Genomic DNA, 18263 nt, shown 5'->3' with positions numbered 1-18263 from the left:
CTTCATAGCAGCCTGCAGAGGTGGGCAGGACAAGATGGGGCAAAAAGGACAGGGCAAAGAAGCAGCAGTCAGTCTCAAAGAGAAGATACTCATTCATTCATTCATTCATTCAATTCAACAAACAATTATTAAGCAGCTACAATAAGCTGGCACTGAGAATACAAAGACACACACGAGAAGCTAACAGCTTATATATATATAGATATAGATATAGATATAGATATAGATATAGATATATCTATCTATATCTATATATATATATATAAGCTGTTAGCTTATATATATATATATATATATATATATATATATATATATATATATATATATTATCTGATTTGATCTTCACAACATTCCTGGGAGGTAGGTGCTATTATCATTTTACATACAGATGAGAAAACTGAGGCTGAGAGGTTGGGACTGAACCAGGGTACTACCCATAGTAAGTATCAGAGACAGGGATCAAACTCAGGACTTCCTGACTCCCAAGTCCATCCACTCCAACACGTAGTTGCCTTAATAAACAGTTCCCGCTCTCAAAGAGCTTACATTCTATTGAGGTGGCAGTGGGAAGATAGCATATATAGAAGTACACGTGGGTATGTTATATATATATAAAATATGTACATTTCAGAGACAGACACCAACAATCGGGGAATCTGAAAAGGCCTCATGTTGGAGATGACCTGAACTTTGAACAGAGCTACAGATTCCTAGGGACAGAGGTCACAGGGCCATGGATTTAGAGTTGGAAGGCACCTTGGAAGCTATCTAGTCCAACTGAGGCCTAGAGAGGTGAAGTGATTTTTTTTCAAAGGCTAAACAGTTAATAAGGATTTGAAATGAGTTCCTCTCACTCACAAGCCATTGATCTTCTCCCTGGATACCCAGTCTCTCAACTAAGGTAAGAAGAGAAATCATACAAGGTATGGGGGCTGGACAGCCTGCCATGGATGAGAATGACAAGTAGGCTGGTTCACTGGTTCATTCGATGACCTTGCCCACGTTCACAATGTATTTGGGCACATCTAGGATTAGCACTGAGGCTTTCAGATTCCTACTTATGGTCTCTATTCTCCAGCACAAAATCACAGAATTTCAGAGCCAGAAGGGACCTCAGTGCACACCTAATCCTATCTGTACCTGGAGAAAAGTATACTCTACAAGAGATGTAGCAGGTGATCACTTTCTGCTCAGACCACGGATGGAGTGGACTGGACAATGAAAAGACCTATGTTCAAATCTTACCTCATAAGCTTACTAGCTGTGTGACCCTGGACACATCATTTAACCTCAGTTTGCCTCACTTTCCTCATCTGCAAAATAAGGGAGTTGGACTCAAAGCTAAAAGATCCTTTCAAGCTCTAAACCTATGATCCTATGAACCCACCCTTTTCTTAAGAAAGCCCATTTCACTTTTGGATAGCTCTTAATTATTAGGAAGTTTTCCTCTCCAATAAGCCTAAATTTTTGCCTCTTGCAATTTCTGCCCGTTGCTCCTACTTGTAACCTAACATTGACTTTGTAAAGAGCAGACAGGGACTTGAGGGGACAGCACTGGGGAAGCAGAGTTTTGGAGGGGAAAGGATAAGGGGATAAAGGTGGCTGTGGACATCAGGGTTGAGGGAGGGGTACCAAAGGAGTATTTGAAACACTGTTCAGAAATCCACTCTTGGACGAGAGACAGGGAACTTGGTAAGACTGACACAGAGAACTTGATAAGATAACTAAAGGAGTTAAATTGAAATGTCAGATTGAATGCAAAAGAGTGACCTCACTCTACTAAGAAAGTCACCTTGGAGTCCTGGATAGGAGGGCCATGCAGGAGCTGCTGCTAATTGGAGTAGCATGACTAAAACCTCAGTGGCACTGTACCCTTTCTGGGCCCCAGCACAAGGACTGTGACTCATCCTCCATTGATGGAGATAGACACAGAGGTGAGAAGTCATCTTAGTTAAAAAATAGTCTCATTTCAAATTACAGTTTAAGGAGTCATGCTAATTAAACCTGGTATAAATCAGTCCTAGTTATTTTAATTGGTCTCTACTCTTGACACTTGCTAATTGCCCCTCACCATAGGAAGTAGGCAGGATAGCAATCACGGAGGCCTGGCTGAAAGTGGATATTGGGAAGGGGAAGAGGGCAACGCATGTAGGAAAGCATCTCAGAAATCCAACATCCTTCTCCACAGGGCTCAAGGGATTCATTCATTCTCTCAGTCATTCAGCAAAATCAGGCAAGCAGAGACCTGATCACTTCACATCCGAAACTGAAACTGGTATTGGCACAACCATAATGGTGTGGAGAATAGAGTACAATTCACCTCAGAGGGAGGAAGAGGTTTAAGGAACAATTCCCTGCTGTTGAGACAACTTGACACCGGGTCTTTGAGAAAGGACAGGGTGTGTGCTGGCACCCTCCTTCCTCATCCATCCCCCTGCTACCCCCAGGCCTCAATTCAGAGAAGACAATCAGGACCCCAATTTTCCAGGAGGGGTGTAATTTCAGAAGATGCCTTTTGTTATAGGTTTTTATCAGCTGAAACTTGACAAAGTAGACGGGGACTTGGCGGGGTACTTGAAGCAGCCAAAGGTAGCTTTCTGTTTCTTGGTTCATTAAACTGGGCTGTAGCAATCTTATCTCCACTGAGCATCAATTAAGAAATGAATCTCTTCCCTTTAGAGGAAACAATGGAATTAAATCAGAAGGCAGACACAGGATACATAATTTAACTAGTAACAGCCCAGAAGGAGGCAAAGGCAGGGGCCAAGCCTGAAATAACTGTCTCCCCGCCTCCATTTTCCCAGCTAATAGACACTTAATGACTTTTTCACCTATTTAGAAATGCTTTCCCTATTTTTTTCTTATTCCCCCCCAGTTCCTTTAAATACAATACCCATTCTTACTGGATATGATAATCACATTTTCTTTCTATTCTTTCTTTTTAATTTTGCCACCCCTAGGAACTTTTAGCATAACAATTCTGGGACCATATTCTATTAATATCCATTTTCAGATTACAGAAATGTGATGCCTGTTTCCTAATTTAATTAGGCGTTTCCGTTATTAGTTCCTACATGCTCATTATTTTTCATTTAGTGGATTATAATGCGCTGAAGCAAAGCGAGGCTCCTACAAATAGTCTCTGAGGATGCTTTTCTAAAGGAAGAAAGTCCAAATTTCTGACTCCCCAGTACGGGTAGAATAAAGTACAGAGATGATGTGTCAGGTAAGAGGGTCATCATCTGGACAAGCCCCATCTTGGATACCACAGGTCAACATCACTCGGGTGTTCTAGTATCATTCTTCAGAATAGGAGAAGCACTTGGGTTCCTCCTTTGCTAGGCTGGGCAATCTTTTCTTAAGAGTAAATCACTCAAGGAGACCTTTAGACCATGGGACTGTATAAACAGTCAGCCTGAGACCCAGATCATATGATCTTACATTTAGAGATGATGGGGGCTTAGAGGTTATTTAGTCCAATCTGCTAACTTTACAGATGAAGAAACTGAGACCCAGAGTGGAAGTGACTTGCCCTAGGAGCCTGGTGTGGTTGTCACAAAATGTCCACTTCAAAGTGGGCTTATCTGAAATGGAAGGTTTCAGGGCCTCCCATGACTCATTTAAAACCTGGGAGTGCCCTCATGAGAGCCCCCTAGGTTAGAAGCCCATTTCTGTCCCTTTGTCATGCTGTCAATGGCCTCCTGCCATCTGCCCCTCGCCATGAATCTACCTTTGGTCCTGCCTGGGGTTTGCTTGGCCGCGCATGCTGGTATATGCTTTAACAATCTGATCTCTGGGGAGAAGAAAAAGGTACTCACAACACACTTTAAGTTTAATCTGCATTATTAAGATTTTCTCTATCACTTTCTTAAGTCTAGACAACCAACAAAATAATAAATCAAGCCCTGATTTGCAGCAGCTTGCCAATTTCAGAGGTATAAATGCTGGCACAGAAAATTTAACAATAGGCTTAGAGCCAGTCCTAGCTGGCTCCAGCAAACCCTACTCTCTTCATTCCATTTCTAAGAAATTAAGTAAACAGTAACAGCCACCTAGCGCTCCTGATTCCTTATGCCCATTCAGAGGCCTCCGCTGACCTCTCCAGCCTTCCTTCATCCAACAGCATTGAATTTAATAAGCATTTATCAAATGCCTACTACGCACAAGGCACTGTGCTAGGGTCTGGGAAAATAAAAGGAAAAATGGTATCTCTCCTCTAGGCCATTATATTCTATTAGGGCCTTAAATAAGTACTCTGAAGAGGAGAGGGTGAACACTCCTAATGAAAGGAATCAGTAAAGGCTTCCCATTGGAAGTGGCACACCAGCTGAACCTTGAAGGAAGCTGGGGAAGAGAGGCAGAGATGAGGAGGTGGTACTTTCCAGGGATGGGGGATAGAATGCTGTGTAGGAGGAAAAGCAAGTCAGTGAGGCTGGCTGGAACAGAGGTCACATGCAAGCCGAGTGATGTGTAGAGAAAGGTAGGGTGGAGCCAGACTGTGCAGAGCTTTACATACCAAGCTAAGGAGGTTGGATCTTACCTTGGAGGCAATAGGGAGCCATTGAAGTTTCTTGAGCAGGGCAATCACACTAGCCTACAGCCACTGTTGCTGAACTGATCCATAGACAGTCCTCCCTCTCAGCTCCCCTCCATAACACCTAAGGTGGCGCCCAGGAAGCCCTTTGGATCAGAGGTGGAAAGAAATGACTAACAGAGGAAATGGCAAGTGAAGGTGACATTTGAGGAAAATGCAAACCTGCCCTCTGCATAGTCCACCGGGATACCTGGACAAGAAGAGACGACATTGAAAGAGGTGGAGAGGGAGGTCTGTGAGATCTGTGTGGCATCTAAGAGGGCTCTAAGAAGCTCTATGCCCGCTGTTTAAGAACATGATTTCAGAAATAGCAGTTTTTGGATTCTGACATGCGTGTGTAATGTTGATCTCGCCCCTGATAGATTGCCAGCTACTTAACAGAACACATCACTGCAATTACATGTCACTTCTGATCGCCACAGTCACAACAAGCATGTGTCAGCCGCGGAAGTTTTTAAAAGAAATATAGATGATGTTCTGCAAACCTGAGTTAAAAATGGTTTTCTGGAAACAAAGACTCAAGAGGATTTTAATAAAACTCATTGAACTCTGGGGCAGCAAATCAGTCTTTGATAACTGGAGGGGACACATTCCGCTGGCCCTCAGGAAGGAACATGGATTTATGGCTTGACACATCTTGCATCTAGATTCAAACAGAAGCCCCACAGGCAGGCAGGCAGGTAGTCCAAGAGCAATGGGCCAGGATAAGAAGGCCCAGCAAGCGGCCTTCCTATAAGAACCACCAATCACCGCCACCTGCTCTTACCCCGGCCCTGCAAAGTTGCTTCTTGCAGAGGAAGAGAGCTCTGCATTCCCCTCTGAGCCTGGGATCTCAGAGTCCTTCTATTCATTCATCCTCATTATCATCATGACAATATCAACTTCTTCATCAAGAAAATCACAGGAAAACGTACCTGTATGGAATTAAATGGGCATGATTTGTGCCTTCCTGAAGCTTATAAACTGAGACAATGATGCAGGCAGAAAAAGTCAAGAATATACGCTTAACAAATACATCCACTGAGTAAACCGTCCTTCCTGAATATGGGCAAGGCAGGGCAAGACAGCCAGGGCAGTCAAACAGGGCTGTGTGTCCCAACAGATACCCCCAAAGAACATAGGGAGCTCTTGCTCTCCAGCAAACACCAGAAGGATGAATGGGAACTGGAAGGACACACTGTAATAACCAGCCCCAGAATTTCAGTGCCTGGATTCAGAAGACAACTTCAGACCTATCAGAAGTCAGGGACCCCCACGTGTCCCCAGTCCACCTGGCACTGAGCTGGCATGAGGTGGGATTTTAATGAAGAGCTTAGATGAGATCAAAGCAAATGCCTCAGACAGGGACAACAACCAGGAAACCCCCACAGGAAGCACCAAGATTTCAGAATCCAGGGAGACGGTGGCAGTAATGATGGGAGGCAGACAAAGGGGGGAAGATGAGGGTATACAGACAGAATTGCACAGGGTCAGGTAGCAAGGCCACCAAAGGAGCTGACAGCTGGGTAGATGGACAAATGACAGAGAGTCCCAGAGCCAGTCAGGTAGACAGAAGAGGGAGTCAGTCGGAAACACAGAGAAAGGGGGTGAAAGCCAGTAGCCAACCAGACAGAGGGGTCTGAGAATATTCAGGGCAAAAAGAAGGGGCAGACAGCTAGAAGACAGAAGGACTGAGAATCAGGTAGACAGACAGAAGGGGATAAGATCCAGGCAGAAAGACAGGCATTGACTGAGAGAGACCCAGTCTCAGCTAAGAAAACAGAAGGCACTATAGAGAGCTAGAATGGGCTATAGAGAAACCCAAGGCATGAGAGACAGTTCAACTAAGGCCTCTTTTGTATCCATTTCCTCCTTTTTATGTGGCAACAAACCCACCCACTGAAGCAGAGAGCTTCACCGAAAGTCCTAAAATTTTCCTTAAGGGCCAGGGCCCTCCCCTTCCTGGTATAGCTACCCAAGAGGTCATCTAGTCCAACTCTCTCTTATTACAAATAAGGAAACTGAGACCTAGAGATTTGGCAAAGGTCACAAAACCCTCCTCCTCACAACTCCACTCATGACTTTCAAAAACCAGTAACAATGGGGCCACCTCTCAGAAAAGAAATACAGAAGCTGACTGGGTGGCTACGTGGCTCGATGGATAGAGCGCAGGGCCTGAAGTCAAGGAAGACTCATCTTCCTGAGTTCAAATCTAGCCTCAGACACTTACTCACTAGCTGTGTGACTCTGGGCAAGTCACTTAACCCTGCCTGCCTCAGTCTCCTCATCTATAAAATGAGCTAGAGAAGGAAATAGCAAACCACTCTAGTATCTTTGCCATGAAAACCCAAATGAGGTCACTAAGAGTCAGATGTGACTGAAAGGACTCAACAACCACAAAGGAGGAGAGGGGCAGATAGGCAGCCCTCTGGTTATTCAAAGAGGGCCAGGTAATCCACCCTGACTATGAGTTAAGTGACTTGTCCCTGGGTCACACAGATGGTAAATGTCTGAGGCTGAATTTGAACTCAGGTCTTCCTGACTCCAGACTTGGCGCTCTATCCACTGCTCTAGATAGCTGCACCATTTTGTATCATAGCTATTTCAGTATTTGTCTCCTCTCCCTTGCTAGACTGTGGGAATTAGAGCATATCACAAAGCTAGGGCAAGAAGGAATCTTAGGGCTCATCTGGTCTGATCCCCTAGTTTTACAGATGAGGAACTGAGGCCAAAAGGGATGGAGTGACTTGCCTGAAGTCACCCAGGTGGCAAATAGTGGAGTTAGGATGTGAACATGGTTCCTTTGATTCTAAACTGAGGTCTCTTTACACTGTACCATGCTCCTTCAGGACAGAAGACCTCAGTTATCTGACACTGTCTATATGTGGCCTCAGCCAAGTCTCTGGGTCTCGATTTCCTCACCTGTAAAATGGGTGGGATTAGATGACTCCCTCCCACCCCAACACCATCCCCCAGTAGCTACCGGCTCGAGATCCGGGATCCATGATTTGTACCTACCTTATAGCAATCTGTAAGCTATGAAGCTATATAGAAAAGTGAGATGTCATTTTTATTGTTAATATTATTCAAGCTTCTTACAGTGCCCTGTGAATGGCCGAGCACAAAGCAGGGACTCAGTAAATGTTTGCCAAATGAATGAAAGATGGATCTTCTTAGCCCAGAAGCAATTTCCTGGAAGCAAATTAAATGCTCTTAAAAGTTATGCTAACTCTTGAAGGCCCTGAGGATGAAGATCCACCTACATGAATGCCATTATTTGGCCCTAGAAAGAGTTAATGACATTTCCTGAGGTGTCACCAAGGGGAATCTCTCCTGGCTGGGGAAGGCTTTATCAGGGTCCCAAGCTAGAACATAACACAACTACCTTTACACATCCCTCAACAAACAAACCTCAATGGGCTAAGAGGTGTGTGGGCAAACTGACCAAATGGCCTTCTTTCTTCTAAGGATCAGTTCCCACACCAAGGCCAAAGCCTGTGATACTGTGTCTGCCCATAACAGCTGCACGAATCATGGAGGACTGGAGGGTCAGGTGCCATTTCTTCTAATTGCACAACCAGAGTCAAGCCTGTTCCTGGCCACATGGGTGATGACAATGGTCGGTAGTAGCAGCCTTGGCTTTGGTGATGGGAGTTACAACAGAACTGCCTTATGGAAATCACTCTTTTCATGGAGCCATGACACGGAGTTGGAGTCTTCTAGGTAACAAGGGGTGTGTGTGTGTGTGTGTGTGTGTGTGTGTGTGTGTGTGTGTGTGTGTCCTGAATGAGTAATTATGAAAAAGAGAAGCCAGAGGGAGGATGGCACATCTCTATTACAGGTCCCCCACCTAAAGGCAGCTGCGTTGCTTCAGCCAAGGAGCACCCTGTGGGCCCTATGATCTTGGACTAATCAGCCCCCTTCTGTCTTATGGTATGTGTACCTATTTCTAGGAAAGAAGCAGGGCAGAGGCAGGATCAGATGGTTTTGTGCTAAGGCCTGCCATCAAAGACCGTTCTGAGAGTTGGGAGTGCTGGGGGGTAGAGGATAGAGGAAGGAACAGACAGAACAGCCCCAAGGCTATGCTAAAGGATGCCATTCTGGAGAAATTCCCAGGGCTTGGAAAGCCCTAAAGTTTTCTAGCTCCCTTCTTCCCCAACTATATCACATGCCTTGGCCAAGAACCTGCTGCTGACTGTGAAATAAGATATAATGGCAATGGGGTATAGAAATCTGTCCTGCTATACAGGAAAATTGAAGGAGAAGGGGATAAGAGAAGGGCGGGCAGAGATAGAAGGGAGGACGGATTAGGGGAAGGGGTATTCAGAATGCATGCTATTTTGGGGTGGGGGAGGGATGAGACGGAGAGAAAATCTGGAAGTCAAAATATTGTGGAAGTGAATGTTGAAAACTAAGAATAAATAAATAAATGTAAAAAACAAACACACAAAAAAAGAACTTGCTGCTGGTACCCTTTATCACCCAGCCCTGCCCCAGGAGCCTCCAGCCACACCTCTTGACCCTTCCTAGCCTCCTTCTGTCATAGAAGAAGAGGAGAAAAAGCTCTGGGAATCAGAGAGGTAAACTATTTTTGTAAACCAAAGCAAGGATGAGCCCAGCTTAAGGAAAACCCACCATACAGGAATTAAAGGGCACTGGATTTAGCATCAGACATCCTGGGATCAAATCCTTCCTCTCCCACTTATCACTTGTGTGACCATGGACAAGTCAATTAACTTTTCAGGGCCTCGCTTTCCTCATCTGTGAAATGGAGGAGTTGGACTAAATGCCTGCTAGGATCCCTTCGAGCCCTCCATCTAGGACCCTATAAAAGAGCTCTATTAGTTTGAAAGCATTCACATTATACAAAGCTTCCACAGAGCTTCTTTGGATAGTTGCCTCCCTAACGCATTTACAATAGGATTCAATTTACAAAAATTGAATTTAGACAGCACACTTCATTCTCTCCCTTCCCTGAACTCCTATAGCCTTTCCCCTCTGACCGTGAACATTTCATTAATTATACACTATTCGAGACTGTTTCCTTAGTGAATGGTGCATGTCTCCTCAGTCAGATTATGGACACCTCAAGAGCAAGTCTCCTCCAGAGCATAGCTAAACACAGAATTGTTGTGAGATGCTCAAGAAAGTTGCTGATTAGATGATTTAGTATTTCCAAGGATGTGCGATTTCATTAGTACAGGAGCTTCCTCTCACCTAGATTGCGACCCCTCCCCTCCTCCCCGGCCTTAGTAGACAACTTCCTGAATTGATTGATACGTGAATACCTGAATTTAGAATACAGATAAGTTAGGAGGTGATTGCGCAATTATCTGGCATAAAGATTTGTTTGTTTTTCTTTCCAAAAAAAAGCCTTTACCAAAAATAATCTGCTAGTAGTGAGTTTTCCATTAAAAATTTAATCTGATTGGCAAAATTGTATAGGGATATACCTCAAATGAAGTAACACTCAAAAGTGAAGTAAACTTGCATATGAAATATTGAGATTATTTTCCCCATTAATGTGTTGTGGGCTAATACAGCTCAAGGTAAAAGTATCTGTTGGAAAACCATGGTGGGGAGCCTTCTACTAGACTGGACAATCTCTTAAGCCCTTTTTGTCTTCTGAGAGTCTATGCAAAAATGCCAAGCTCCCTCACTTGTCACAGTCTGTTTAAACAACAAAAAGTTCATGAATACTTTCTCCCCAGCTCCAGTTCCATTTCTGGCCAGCCCCAACCAAGCCCTCACCCTTTCACTCAGCGATCACATAAAAGAGTCCCCAAAGTGTCTGTTACACACTAAGGTACCACTGAAATAATGACGAGGGAAATCCATGCTACATTTAATCTACCAGTTGGGGGGATCTCTTTGTGGTCCACTCCAGATGACTGGCCAGCAGACCCAAATCCCTGACAAGGCATCGTGCTCCGTATCTATGTAAACATAGGGAGCTACCATTTGTCAGTCTGAAGGCAGAAGGAAGATCCGGCCACACGGCCCCGATGTAGGACACCTAGACTTTGTAAGCATTGGTTCCCAACAGATAAATGTAATCAAGGCTTATATGCTCACAGAAGCCAACAGGATGGGATTGTTTCACTTGAAAGATCAGAAGAAAATTGTAACTAATGTTGTGGAAAATTACTTTGATATTGCTTTCTCGGTGCAGCATCACAATTAGGGTGCAGTGTGAAGCACAGGCAAAAATAAATGAATAGTAACAAATCAACACAAACAGCCACTGTCAGGAGTGCTTTGCTCAGGGAAAGGAATGTAAGCATTACTTAAAGTGTTATGGCCATGGTTTTCCCTGGTGTACTGAGCGCATCCACAGCTGGCCGGACACCACCCCGCTGCTCCTAGTGCTGAGTACTGCTCCTCAAAGGCTGATGTCATAGGAGCCCAAGTCCTGCCTGGGAAGGGAGGGAAGGAAGCCCTGACCACACCTGGCACTCTTGCTCCTACTGCCCTTGGCCAGGTGTGACATGTAGACTCTCCTCTCCCAGAGAAATTTCCCCCACTCTGAAATTCCTCCCTACCAAGCAAGGGCTCTCAAAAAGCTGCATGTGACAACATCCCAGGGTCTTATATAGCCAAATGTTTAGCAGGACAGGATAGAACAGCAGAAAGAGAACTGGCATCAGAAACTTTACTTGCCTGACTTAGGACAAGTCACTGGAACCTCACTTGAGCCTCAGTTTCCTCATCTGTAAAATGAGTAAATTAGACTAGATCTGTGCTGCTATGAACACAGGGGTGCCCTTCTCCAGAGTAGAACAAGCCAACAAAGAGCTATGGGGTAAGCTCCTTGCTTCAGGGGAAAGTGGGACCTCCCAGCCTCTGGCTGCATGCAGAATGAAGAGGACACATAGCAGCAAATCTTCTACGGACAGACCTGAAGGAAGAAGCTGCGTGTGCAAGGCATATACTGCTGAGGGTCATTGGAAACCCCAAGGTAGTGCCCAGGCCCACCCTGCCTGTCACTACTGAAATGCCAATATGCCTGTAGCCTAATTTCTTTTACCTCCTGGGCTAATTTGCTGGTATACGACGGATGTCTCTTAACAATATTATTTAATTTAACAATTAATATTTACATAGAGCTTCAATTTGGGCTCTACTAATTTAAAATTTGTGGTAATTTAGATAGAATCTGGGCTGAAGTTTACTTTTGCACTATCAATATAAAGACTGAGGTTGAGGGAATTTTTTTTTAGCTTATTTAAGAGAACAGCAGTCTTCAAGCATTTTAGAAGTACTATTTATATACAATTGATATGCTAATTACAAATTGATCTTATTTACATATTAAAGCAGATTTCAATGGGCCTCTACTTAGGACACTCCTTAGGTTCACCGGATGGAGAGTATTGTATATACTTGAAAACAATAAAGTGGCATTGATTTATAGTTTCTCTGTAATTCAAAATCTACACTAATTCATATTAAGTCTGCCTTATTCCTCCTTCCTCACCTTTCTTCATTACGTTTTCAAGTTTGGGGTAATTCTATTTACTAAGTTAAATGGTGGATGGGAGGGGTAGAATTAGATTAAAAAATACTCTCTTTCCTCATATTTTCTCCTTGCTTCCCCCTGGGTGCTACTGCCACGGCCACAGAAACCCAGAATGTGTCATTCTGAAAAAAGAAAGGGCCTCATGCTGAGCTTCTGCCAAATCACCCAGTGCTGATGGGGGAGGGGGTGGGGAATGAAGGGGAACACCTAGAGGAAGCTGAGATAGACCCAAAAGGAACTAACCCCAGTGGAGAAAACCAACCACTCTGGTGAAAACCACGCCTGAAGGAAGATGTCACAGGAATTTTTTATTTTTCTTAATTATTGGGACTCAGAGCTATCCTCCTGCAGTTTTGGCTAACATTAACCTCACCTAACCATTTACTTAGTCTTAAACATTCCCTAGATAAAAAGACAGAGAAAGAAACTCGACTGTCCCAGTCTCCTTGGGGACTGTAAATTCGCCTCTACAATCAGCCAATCTCGAATCCCCCAAATGTAGTTTAATCTATAACCTGATTTAATTTACCTATTGTTTGACTATGAAGTTTGTTTCCTTAGGGGATAGATGAGATCATGACTCTGTTTAACTAAGTTTGTTCAACTTTTATGACATTGAAGGAAGTATGGGATTATGGACCTATTCTTTTCTTTAACTTTTATGGCCTGAGGAATCTACAAGGTTGCAATATGTAAATGAATTATTTCATTGTCACTCTGACACAACTTTTCCTGTAGGAAACATTGTTAGAATTCTGATGATTGTTCGGGTTTTCTCGGAGGTCTGAATCTATGCTTGAGCATAATAATAAAACCTAGATCTTCACCTCCATAATTTCTGTATTGTGGTAAATATATATGTGGCAGCAGTTATTCACCCCATGAACTCAGACAGAAGATTGTTGTTCAGTCATTTCTCAGGTGTGTTTGACTCTTCATAACCCTATTTGAGGTTTTCTCAGCAGAGATACTGGAGTGGTTTGCTATTTCCTTCTCCAGCTCATTTTACAGATGAGGAAATTGAGACAAATAGGTTAAGTGACTTGCCCAGGGCCACACAGCTAGTAAGAGTCTGAGACCAGATTTGAATTCAGGAAGATGAGTCTTCCTGACTCCAGGCCAGGAGCTCTATCCACTGAGACACCTAACTGCCCAGAGAGGAGATGTTGCTTCTATAACAAAAGAGTATATTACCTTCTGCATGATGGTCTGTATTACACTCAGCAGATCATTGTCCAAGAAGGGGAGCCTCTTGGCTCATACAGTCATAATTTTGGAGTGGAAGGTAGCTTAGAGGCCATTTAGTCTAACCCCTTCGATTACAAAACGAGGAAACAGACCAAGGGAGGTGTTGACTTTTGCCCAAGGTCTCACAAGATGATTTGAATGTAGGCCCTCTGACTTCTTTCCACTGTACAAAGATGCTTCCTATCTGCCTCTGGACCAAGGACTGATCTTTCCAGGATCTGAGACAGGTTTGCTGTAATTCTATTTTTTCCCCTCATACATATCTGAAGACATGTGGAGTCCCCCAAGATATTAGGCTCAGAGGGAGAAAATGAGGGGCACATCCCATTTATCAGACAGTATCTTCCTAAACTGAAAGAGGTCCCAGGAGCTATAAATAACTCTGATGGATCCTTCTCTATGCAGCCTAAACTAATGGGCTCCTAGTTCAGCAAATACCTTTGCTTGACAAACACTGTCTCTTGGCCTGACTTATTCTCTCAGGATACCAAAGGGTTGGGATGAGCTTGTTTTAGAAGAAGATCTCTTTCATTTGGCCTACCTGTAATTTTTCTTCAATCTAGAGCATAGATTTCATTGGTAAAGGAATCTACTTTGCCTACCAATGGGGATCTATCAGAATATTGCTACTCATAATCCTAGAGAGGTGCCTGAAATACCTGGAGGTTAAGTGCCTTGCCAAGGGTCATACAACCAGCCAGCCAACATCATAGATAGGATTTGAATACAGGAAATTTTCTCTCTCTATTATGCCAAGCTGCTTCTGGGACTCTTTAATAGGACTAAACATTGGCAAGAGGGAGAAACAGCTCTGAAAGTCCTCAGTATTGGGCACAGGTCCTTGGGAAGTTGCCCATAACTCAGAGTTTCAGGGATTTCCACATTGCCAACTACAGTGTTTCCTTGGGGGGAAAGGAAGAATTTCTCCCCAACCAAAATGGAGGAATTGATGGGGTATGGTCCCAAGCCGAGACTTTTGTCCCTCACCCCAAAAAGAATTTGGGTCCCATTTGTCTACCCACCCTGGAAAACTTTTTTTTTTTTTTTTTAAGGCAGTTGGGGTTAAGTGAGTTGCCCAGGGTCACACAGCTGGTAAGTGTCAAATGTTTGGTCTGAGACCAGATTTGAACTCAGGTACTCCTGACTTCAGGGCTGGTGTTCTATCCACTGTGCCACCTAGCTGCCCCTCTGGAAAACTCTTGAACTTTCCTCGAACTCACTTACTTGGTCAAGGAAGTCTCTAGTGATTGCCTGAAGGCATAATCCACTCAACAGGCCTTTCCTTATCCCCAGTGCCCAATTTTCCAGTTCTTTGTTACCCTAATTAAGCCTAGCCCTCCATTGTCCCAGTCCCTCCCATCCAGATACTCCCTAGACCCTCCAGTCACTCCATCTTACTTGTCACTCCCATCAAAACACCCTTTCTCTCAGCCCCTCCTCCAGTCACCCCAAACTACTTAGCCACTCCTAGATCTCTCCCATAGTCTTTCTGTATATAAGATCCACCCTAGCAGCCATTTAGGGGCTGAGACTTCCTCATACCCACTCGTCCTTACGAGCTTCACAGATGCTCAGATTTCTTCAGAGTCTGGCCTGTATGGCTCATCTTGAATAAACCTTGTCTTTGGCTGAAAGAAGGCTTGGGTTGAATTCTTGTAGGCAGGACCAGCGTGTTGTGATTTTGGGGTCCTAGCACCCCTAGCATCTAACCCTCAACAATGTTATCCGTTGCTGGCCACAGCCCATCTTGCTCCCAGCCCTAGTTCTTCTCCACTGAGCTAAGATGCTGTACTCCAATGTGGGCCCAGGATCCCAAGAGTTAATTTTGTGCCAGGGCCTGGAAAAGCATCAAGGGAGTCTTGATGCTTCTAGGTCGTATCAACCTTATGAAGGAATAAACCTTTCCCTGATCATGAAGAGACCAAAAGCACTAGTCAGGGAGACAAAGGTCACTAACCTGGTGTCTGCTGAGGGATGATTTCCGCTGGATCTTCCAGGTGCATGAAGACCACAAGTCCTGCAGTCCCAAACAGCACGACGCAGGCGAACATTAATACCAGCCTCATACTTCTCACACTAGAGTAAGTCTGGAAGGTGTCTAGTCTCACTTGGAGAAAGTGTCTCCTGAGCCGGTTGTACCCTCCTCCCTCATGGTCCTGGCTGCAAATTCATCCTGGTACCACCTGTAAGGGTTAAATGGATACAGACCATCAACCACCATCACTTTAGAGAGTCCTAGAAGCTGGGCAGGCGATCTAAATAAACTGCTTATTTTATTGTGTAACCCAAACTGAGCTAATGGCTGATCTGGGGCCATCGCAGGCCTGTCGCTTCTAATTGGCTACTCAATTAGAGGGAACCATGGAATCCATGTGACACCTTCTAGAGAAGGGTTCAGGGCAGCCAGCTTCAACACTGCCATTCTCTCAGAGATCTGTCTACATCCTTGGCTGCGTCACTTTTATTTTCACCCTCGTTAGACACAGAATGAGCTTTAATAAGAAGTGAGATGCCCTATGACCTAAATGCTCTCACAGTGATGAGGACAGAGTTCTACATGCCATAACCAACTAGCTGGACTCAGTGCTTTGGGTCACCAAGTGCACTCCCTCTAAAAAATTCTAAAATTTGGGCATACTCCCTAGGGAAAAAATCAATGTGTCCAGGGGAATATGTGGGAATTAATTGCATACTTAATGCCTACCAGGCTGGTCCAGGATATCAAAGAAGGACCCTCAAGAGACTGTCTCTGCTTTTTACCTTTGACAGATTCTGGCTCCCACATTATACTTGCTAAGATAGATAAATCGACAGACAGACAGACAGATACAGACAGGCATTGAGTGTATATATGTACATATGTATATATATGTCCAGGCAGCTAGATGGTGCAATAGATAGAGCACCAGGCCTGGAGTCAGGAAGACCTGAGCTCAAATCTTGCTTCAGGTACTTAGTAGCTGTGTGATCCTGCGAAAATCACTTAACTCTGTTTGCCTCAGTTTCCTTATCTGTAAAATGAGCTAGAGAAGGAACTGGCAACCACTCCAGCCAAGAAAACCCTAAATAGGGTCATAAAAAGTCAGACAGGACTCAACAACAACAACAACAACAACAACAACACACACGCACACACACACACACTCACACTCACACACTCCCTTCAGGAAAAAACTTGAAAAAATTTTTTTTTAAATTAAGGATTCAGAGCTATATCCCTTCATGTCAAAGATCACAGATTTAGAGCCAGAAGGAATGTTAGAGGCCATCTAATCCCCTCATTTTATAAATAAAGGAACTGAGGCCCAGAGAAGTATTGCCCAGGATCACATAACCATCAAGTGACAGAGCTGGGATTTGAAACTAAGCCCTTTGATGCTGAATCTAGCATTTTCCTCACTATAGAATCTCTGGATAGAGCACCATCTCTGGAGTCAGGAGGACCTGAGTACAAATCCAACCTCAGACACTTGACACATATTAGCTGTGTTACCTTGGGCAAGTCACTTAACCCCATTGCCTAATGGGGGGGGGGGAAAGAATCTCTGGATAGTGTTGTACCTGAAGTCAGTAAGACCTGAGTTCTAGACATTCTCTATCTGTGTGATCTTGGGCAGTCACATAACCATTACCTGCCTCAGTTTCCTCACCTGTAAAATAAAGATTATAACAGCAACTACCTTGCAGGGTTATTGTGAAGAGCAAATGAGATCACATTTGTAAAACTCTTAGCCCAGTGCCTGGAACACAGTAGGTGCTCAATAAATACTTATTTCTATCTTTTCTATATAATACTGCCCTCCTTGTCTCTCCTCAGGGGAAGAGCCAGGGCAAATTTCTCCTGCTTGCCTTGTATTTATTTTGCATATATTTTACAAGTATATATGTACATACATTTATATACATATGTGTGTGTACATGTTGTCTACCTCATAGAATGTAACCTCTTTGAGCTCCAGGATGAGTCATTCTTTTTTGTCTTTATATCCCTGTTGCCCAACACAGCCTGGCATATGGCAGATGCTTTTCAGGACGAGCTGTAAAATTTAAACAACCAGTTCCCTGGATGTGTGTGTGTGTGTGTGTGTGTGTGTGTGTGTGTGTGTGTGTGTGTGTGTGTGTGTGTAATACTCTCTTCAGGCAAATCTGCATTATTAATATTTTCTCCATCACTTTCTTCAGTCTATACAATCAACAAAGCAATAAATCAAGCCCTGATTTCCTACAAAAATTTAGCAACCAGCCCTTGAGCCTGAAGAAGCTGGCTCCAGCACATCCCTGTAAATAAACACTTGTAGAGTGATGCTGACTGATTGATGGCTTCTGAGAACTTCAATAATAATAGCTAACATTCCTACAGTGTTTACTATGTACCAAGCACTTGACAAGTATCATTTCATTTGATTCTTACAACAACCATAGGAAGTAGGTGCTGTTATTACCCATTTTACAAACAAGAAAATGGAGTGTAATTGACTCATCCACAGTCACATGGCTAGTTAGTATCTGAGGCTAGATTTGAACTCAGGACTTCCTGATTCCAGGCACATCATCAGTCTATCTACTGCAGCACCTAGCTGCCCCACCAGACTGACATCACCAAAGACTGCTTGACGGATGAGAGTTGCCTTATTAATAACAGCAATCATGCATACCAAGAGACTTATAACTATAAAGTTCTGTATGTACATTATCACATTTGATCCATAATACAGCCATTTGAGAAAAGGAGAGTGGGAATTATTGCATATTTTGCAGATGGGAAAACTGAGGCTCAAGGAGAGTTATTTACTAGCAGAGCCAAGACTTGAATGCTGGGTCCCCTGGGTAAAGTCCACCTGAAAGGGATAGGAAGCTCACCAGAATGAAATTATAAGGTCAAATATAAGGGACTCTGATGAGGAAGAATAGAGGGATCTGGCT

At 43.9% G+C, this 18263-nt stretch overlaps 1 protein-coding gene across 1 annotated transcript in view; it reads right to left on the bottom strand.

The window, feature by feature from the left end:
• The window catches only part of CHST8 (carbohydrate sulfotransferase 8), a 211408-nt gene that overhangs the window by 121100 nt on the left and 72045 nt on the right, over positions 1–18263 (bottom strand). Inside the window, exon 2 of the mRNA XM_020985023.2 lies at positions 15298–15523. Within this exon, the coding sequence (XP_020840682.1) occupies positions 15298–15406 (109 nt within the window). The 5' untranslated portion in view covers positions 15407–15523. The remainder of the gene's footprint in view (positions 1–15297; positions 15524–18263) is intronic.

This window comes from Phascolarctos cinereus, unplaced genomic scaffold (genome assembly GCF_003287225.1).
Source record: "Phascolarctos cinereus isolate Bilbo 61053 unplaced genomic scaffold, phaCin_HiC Scaffold_2;HRSCAF=192, whole genome shotgun sequence".
NCBI classification, from domain to species: Eukaryota; Metazoa; Chordata; class Mammalia; order Diprotodontia; family Phascolarctidae; genus Phascolarctos; species Phascolarctos cinereus.
This window is presented reverse-complemented; position numbering and strand designations above follow the sequence as displayed.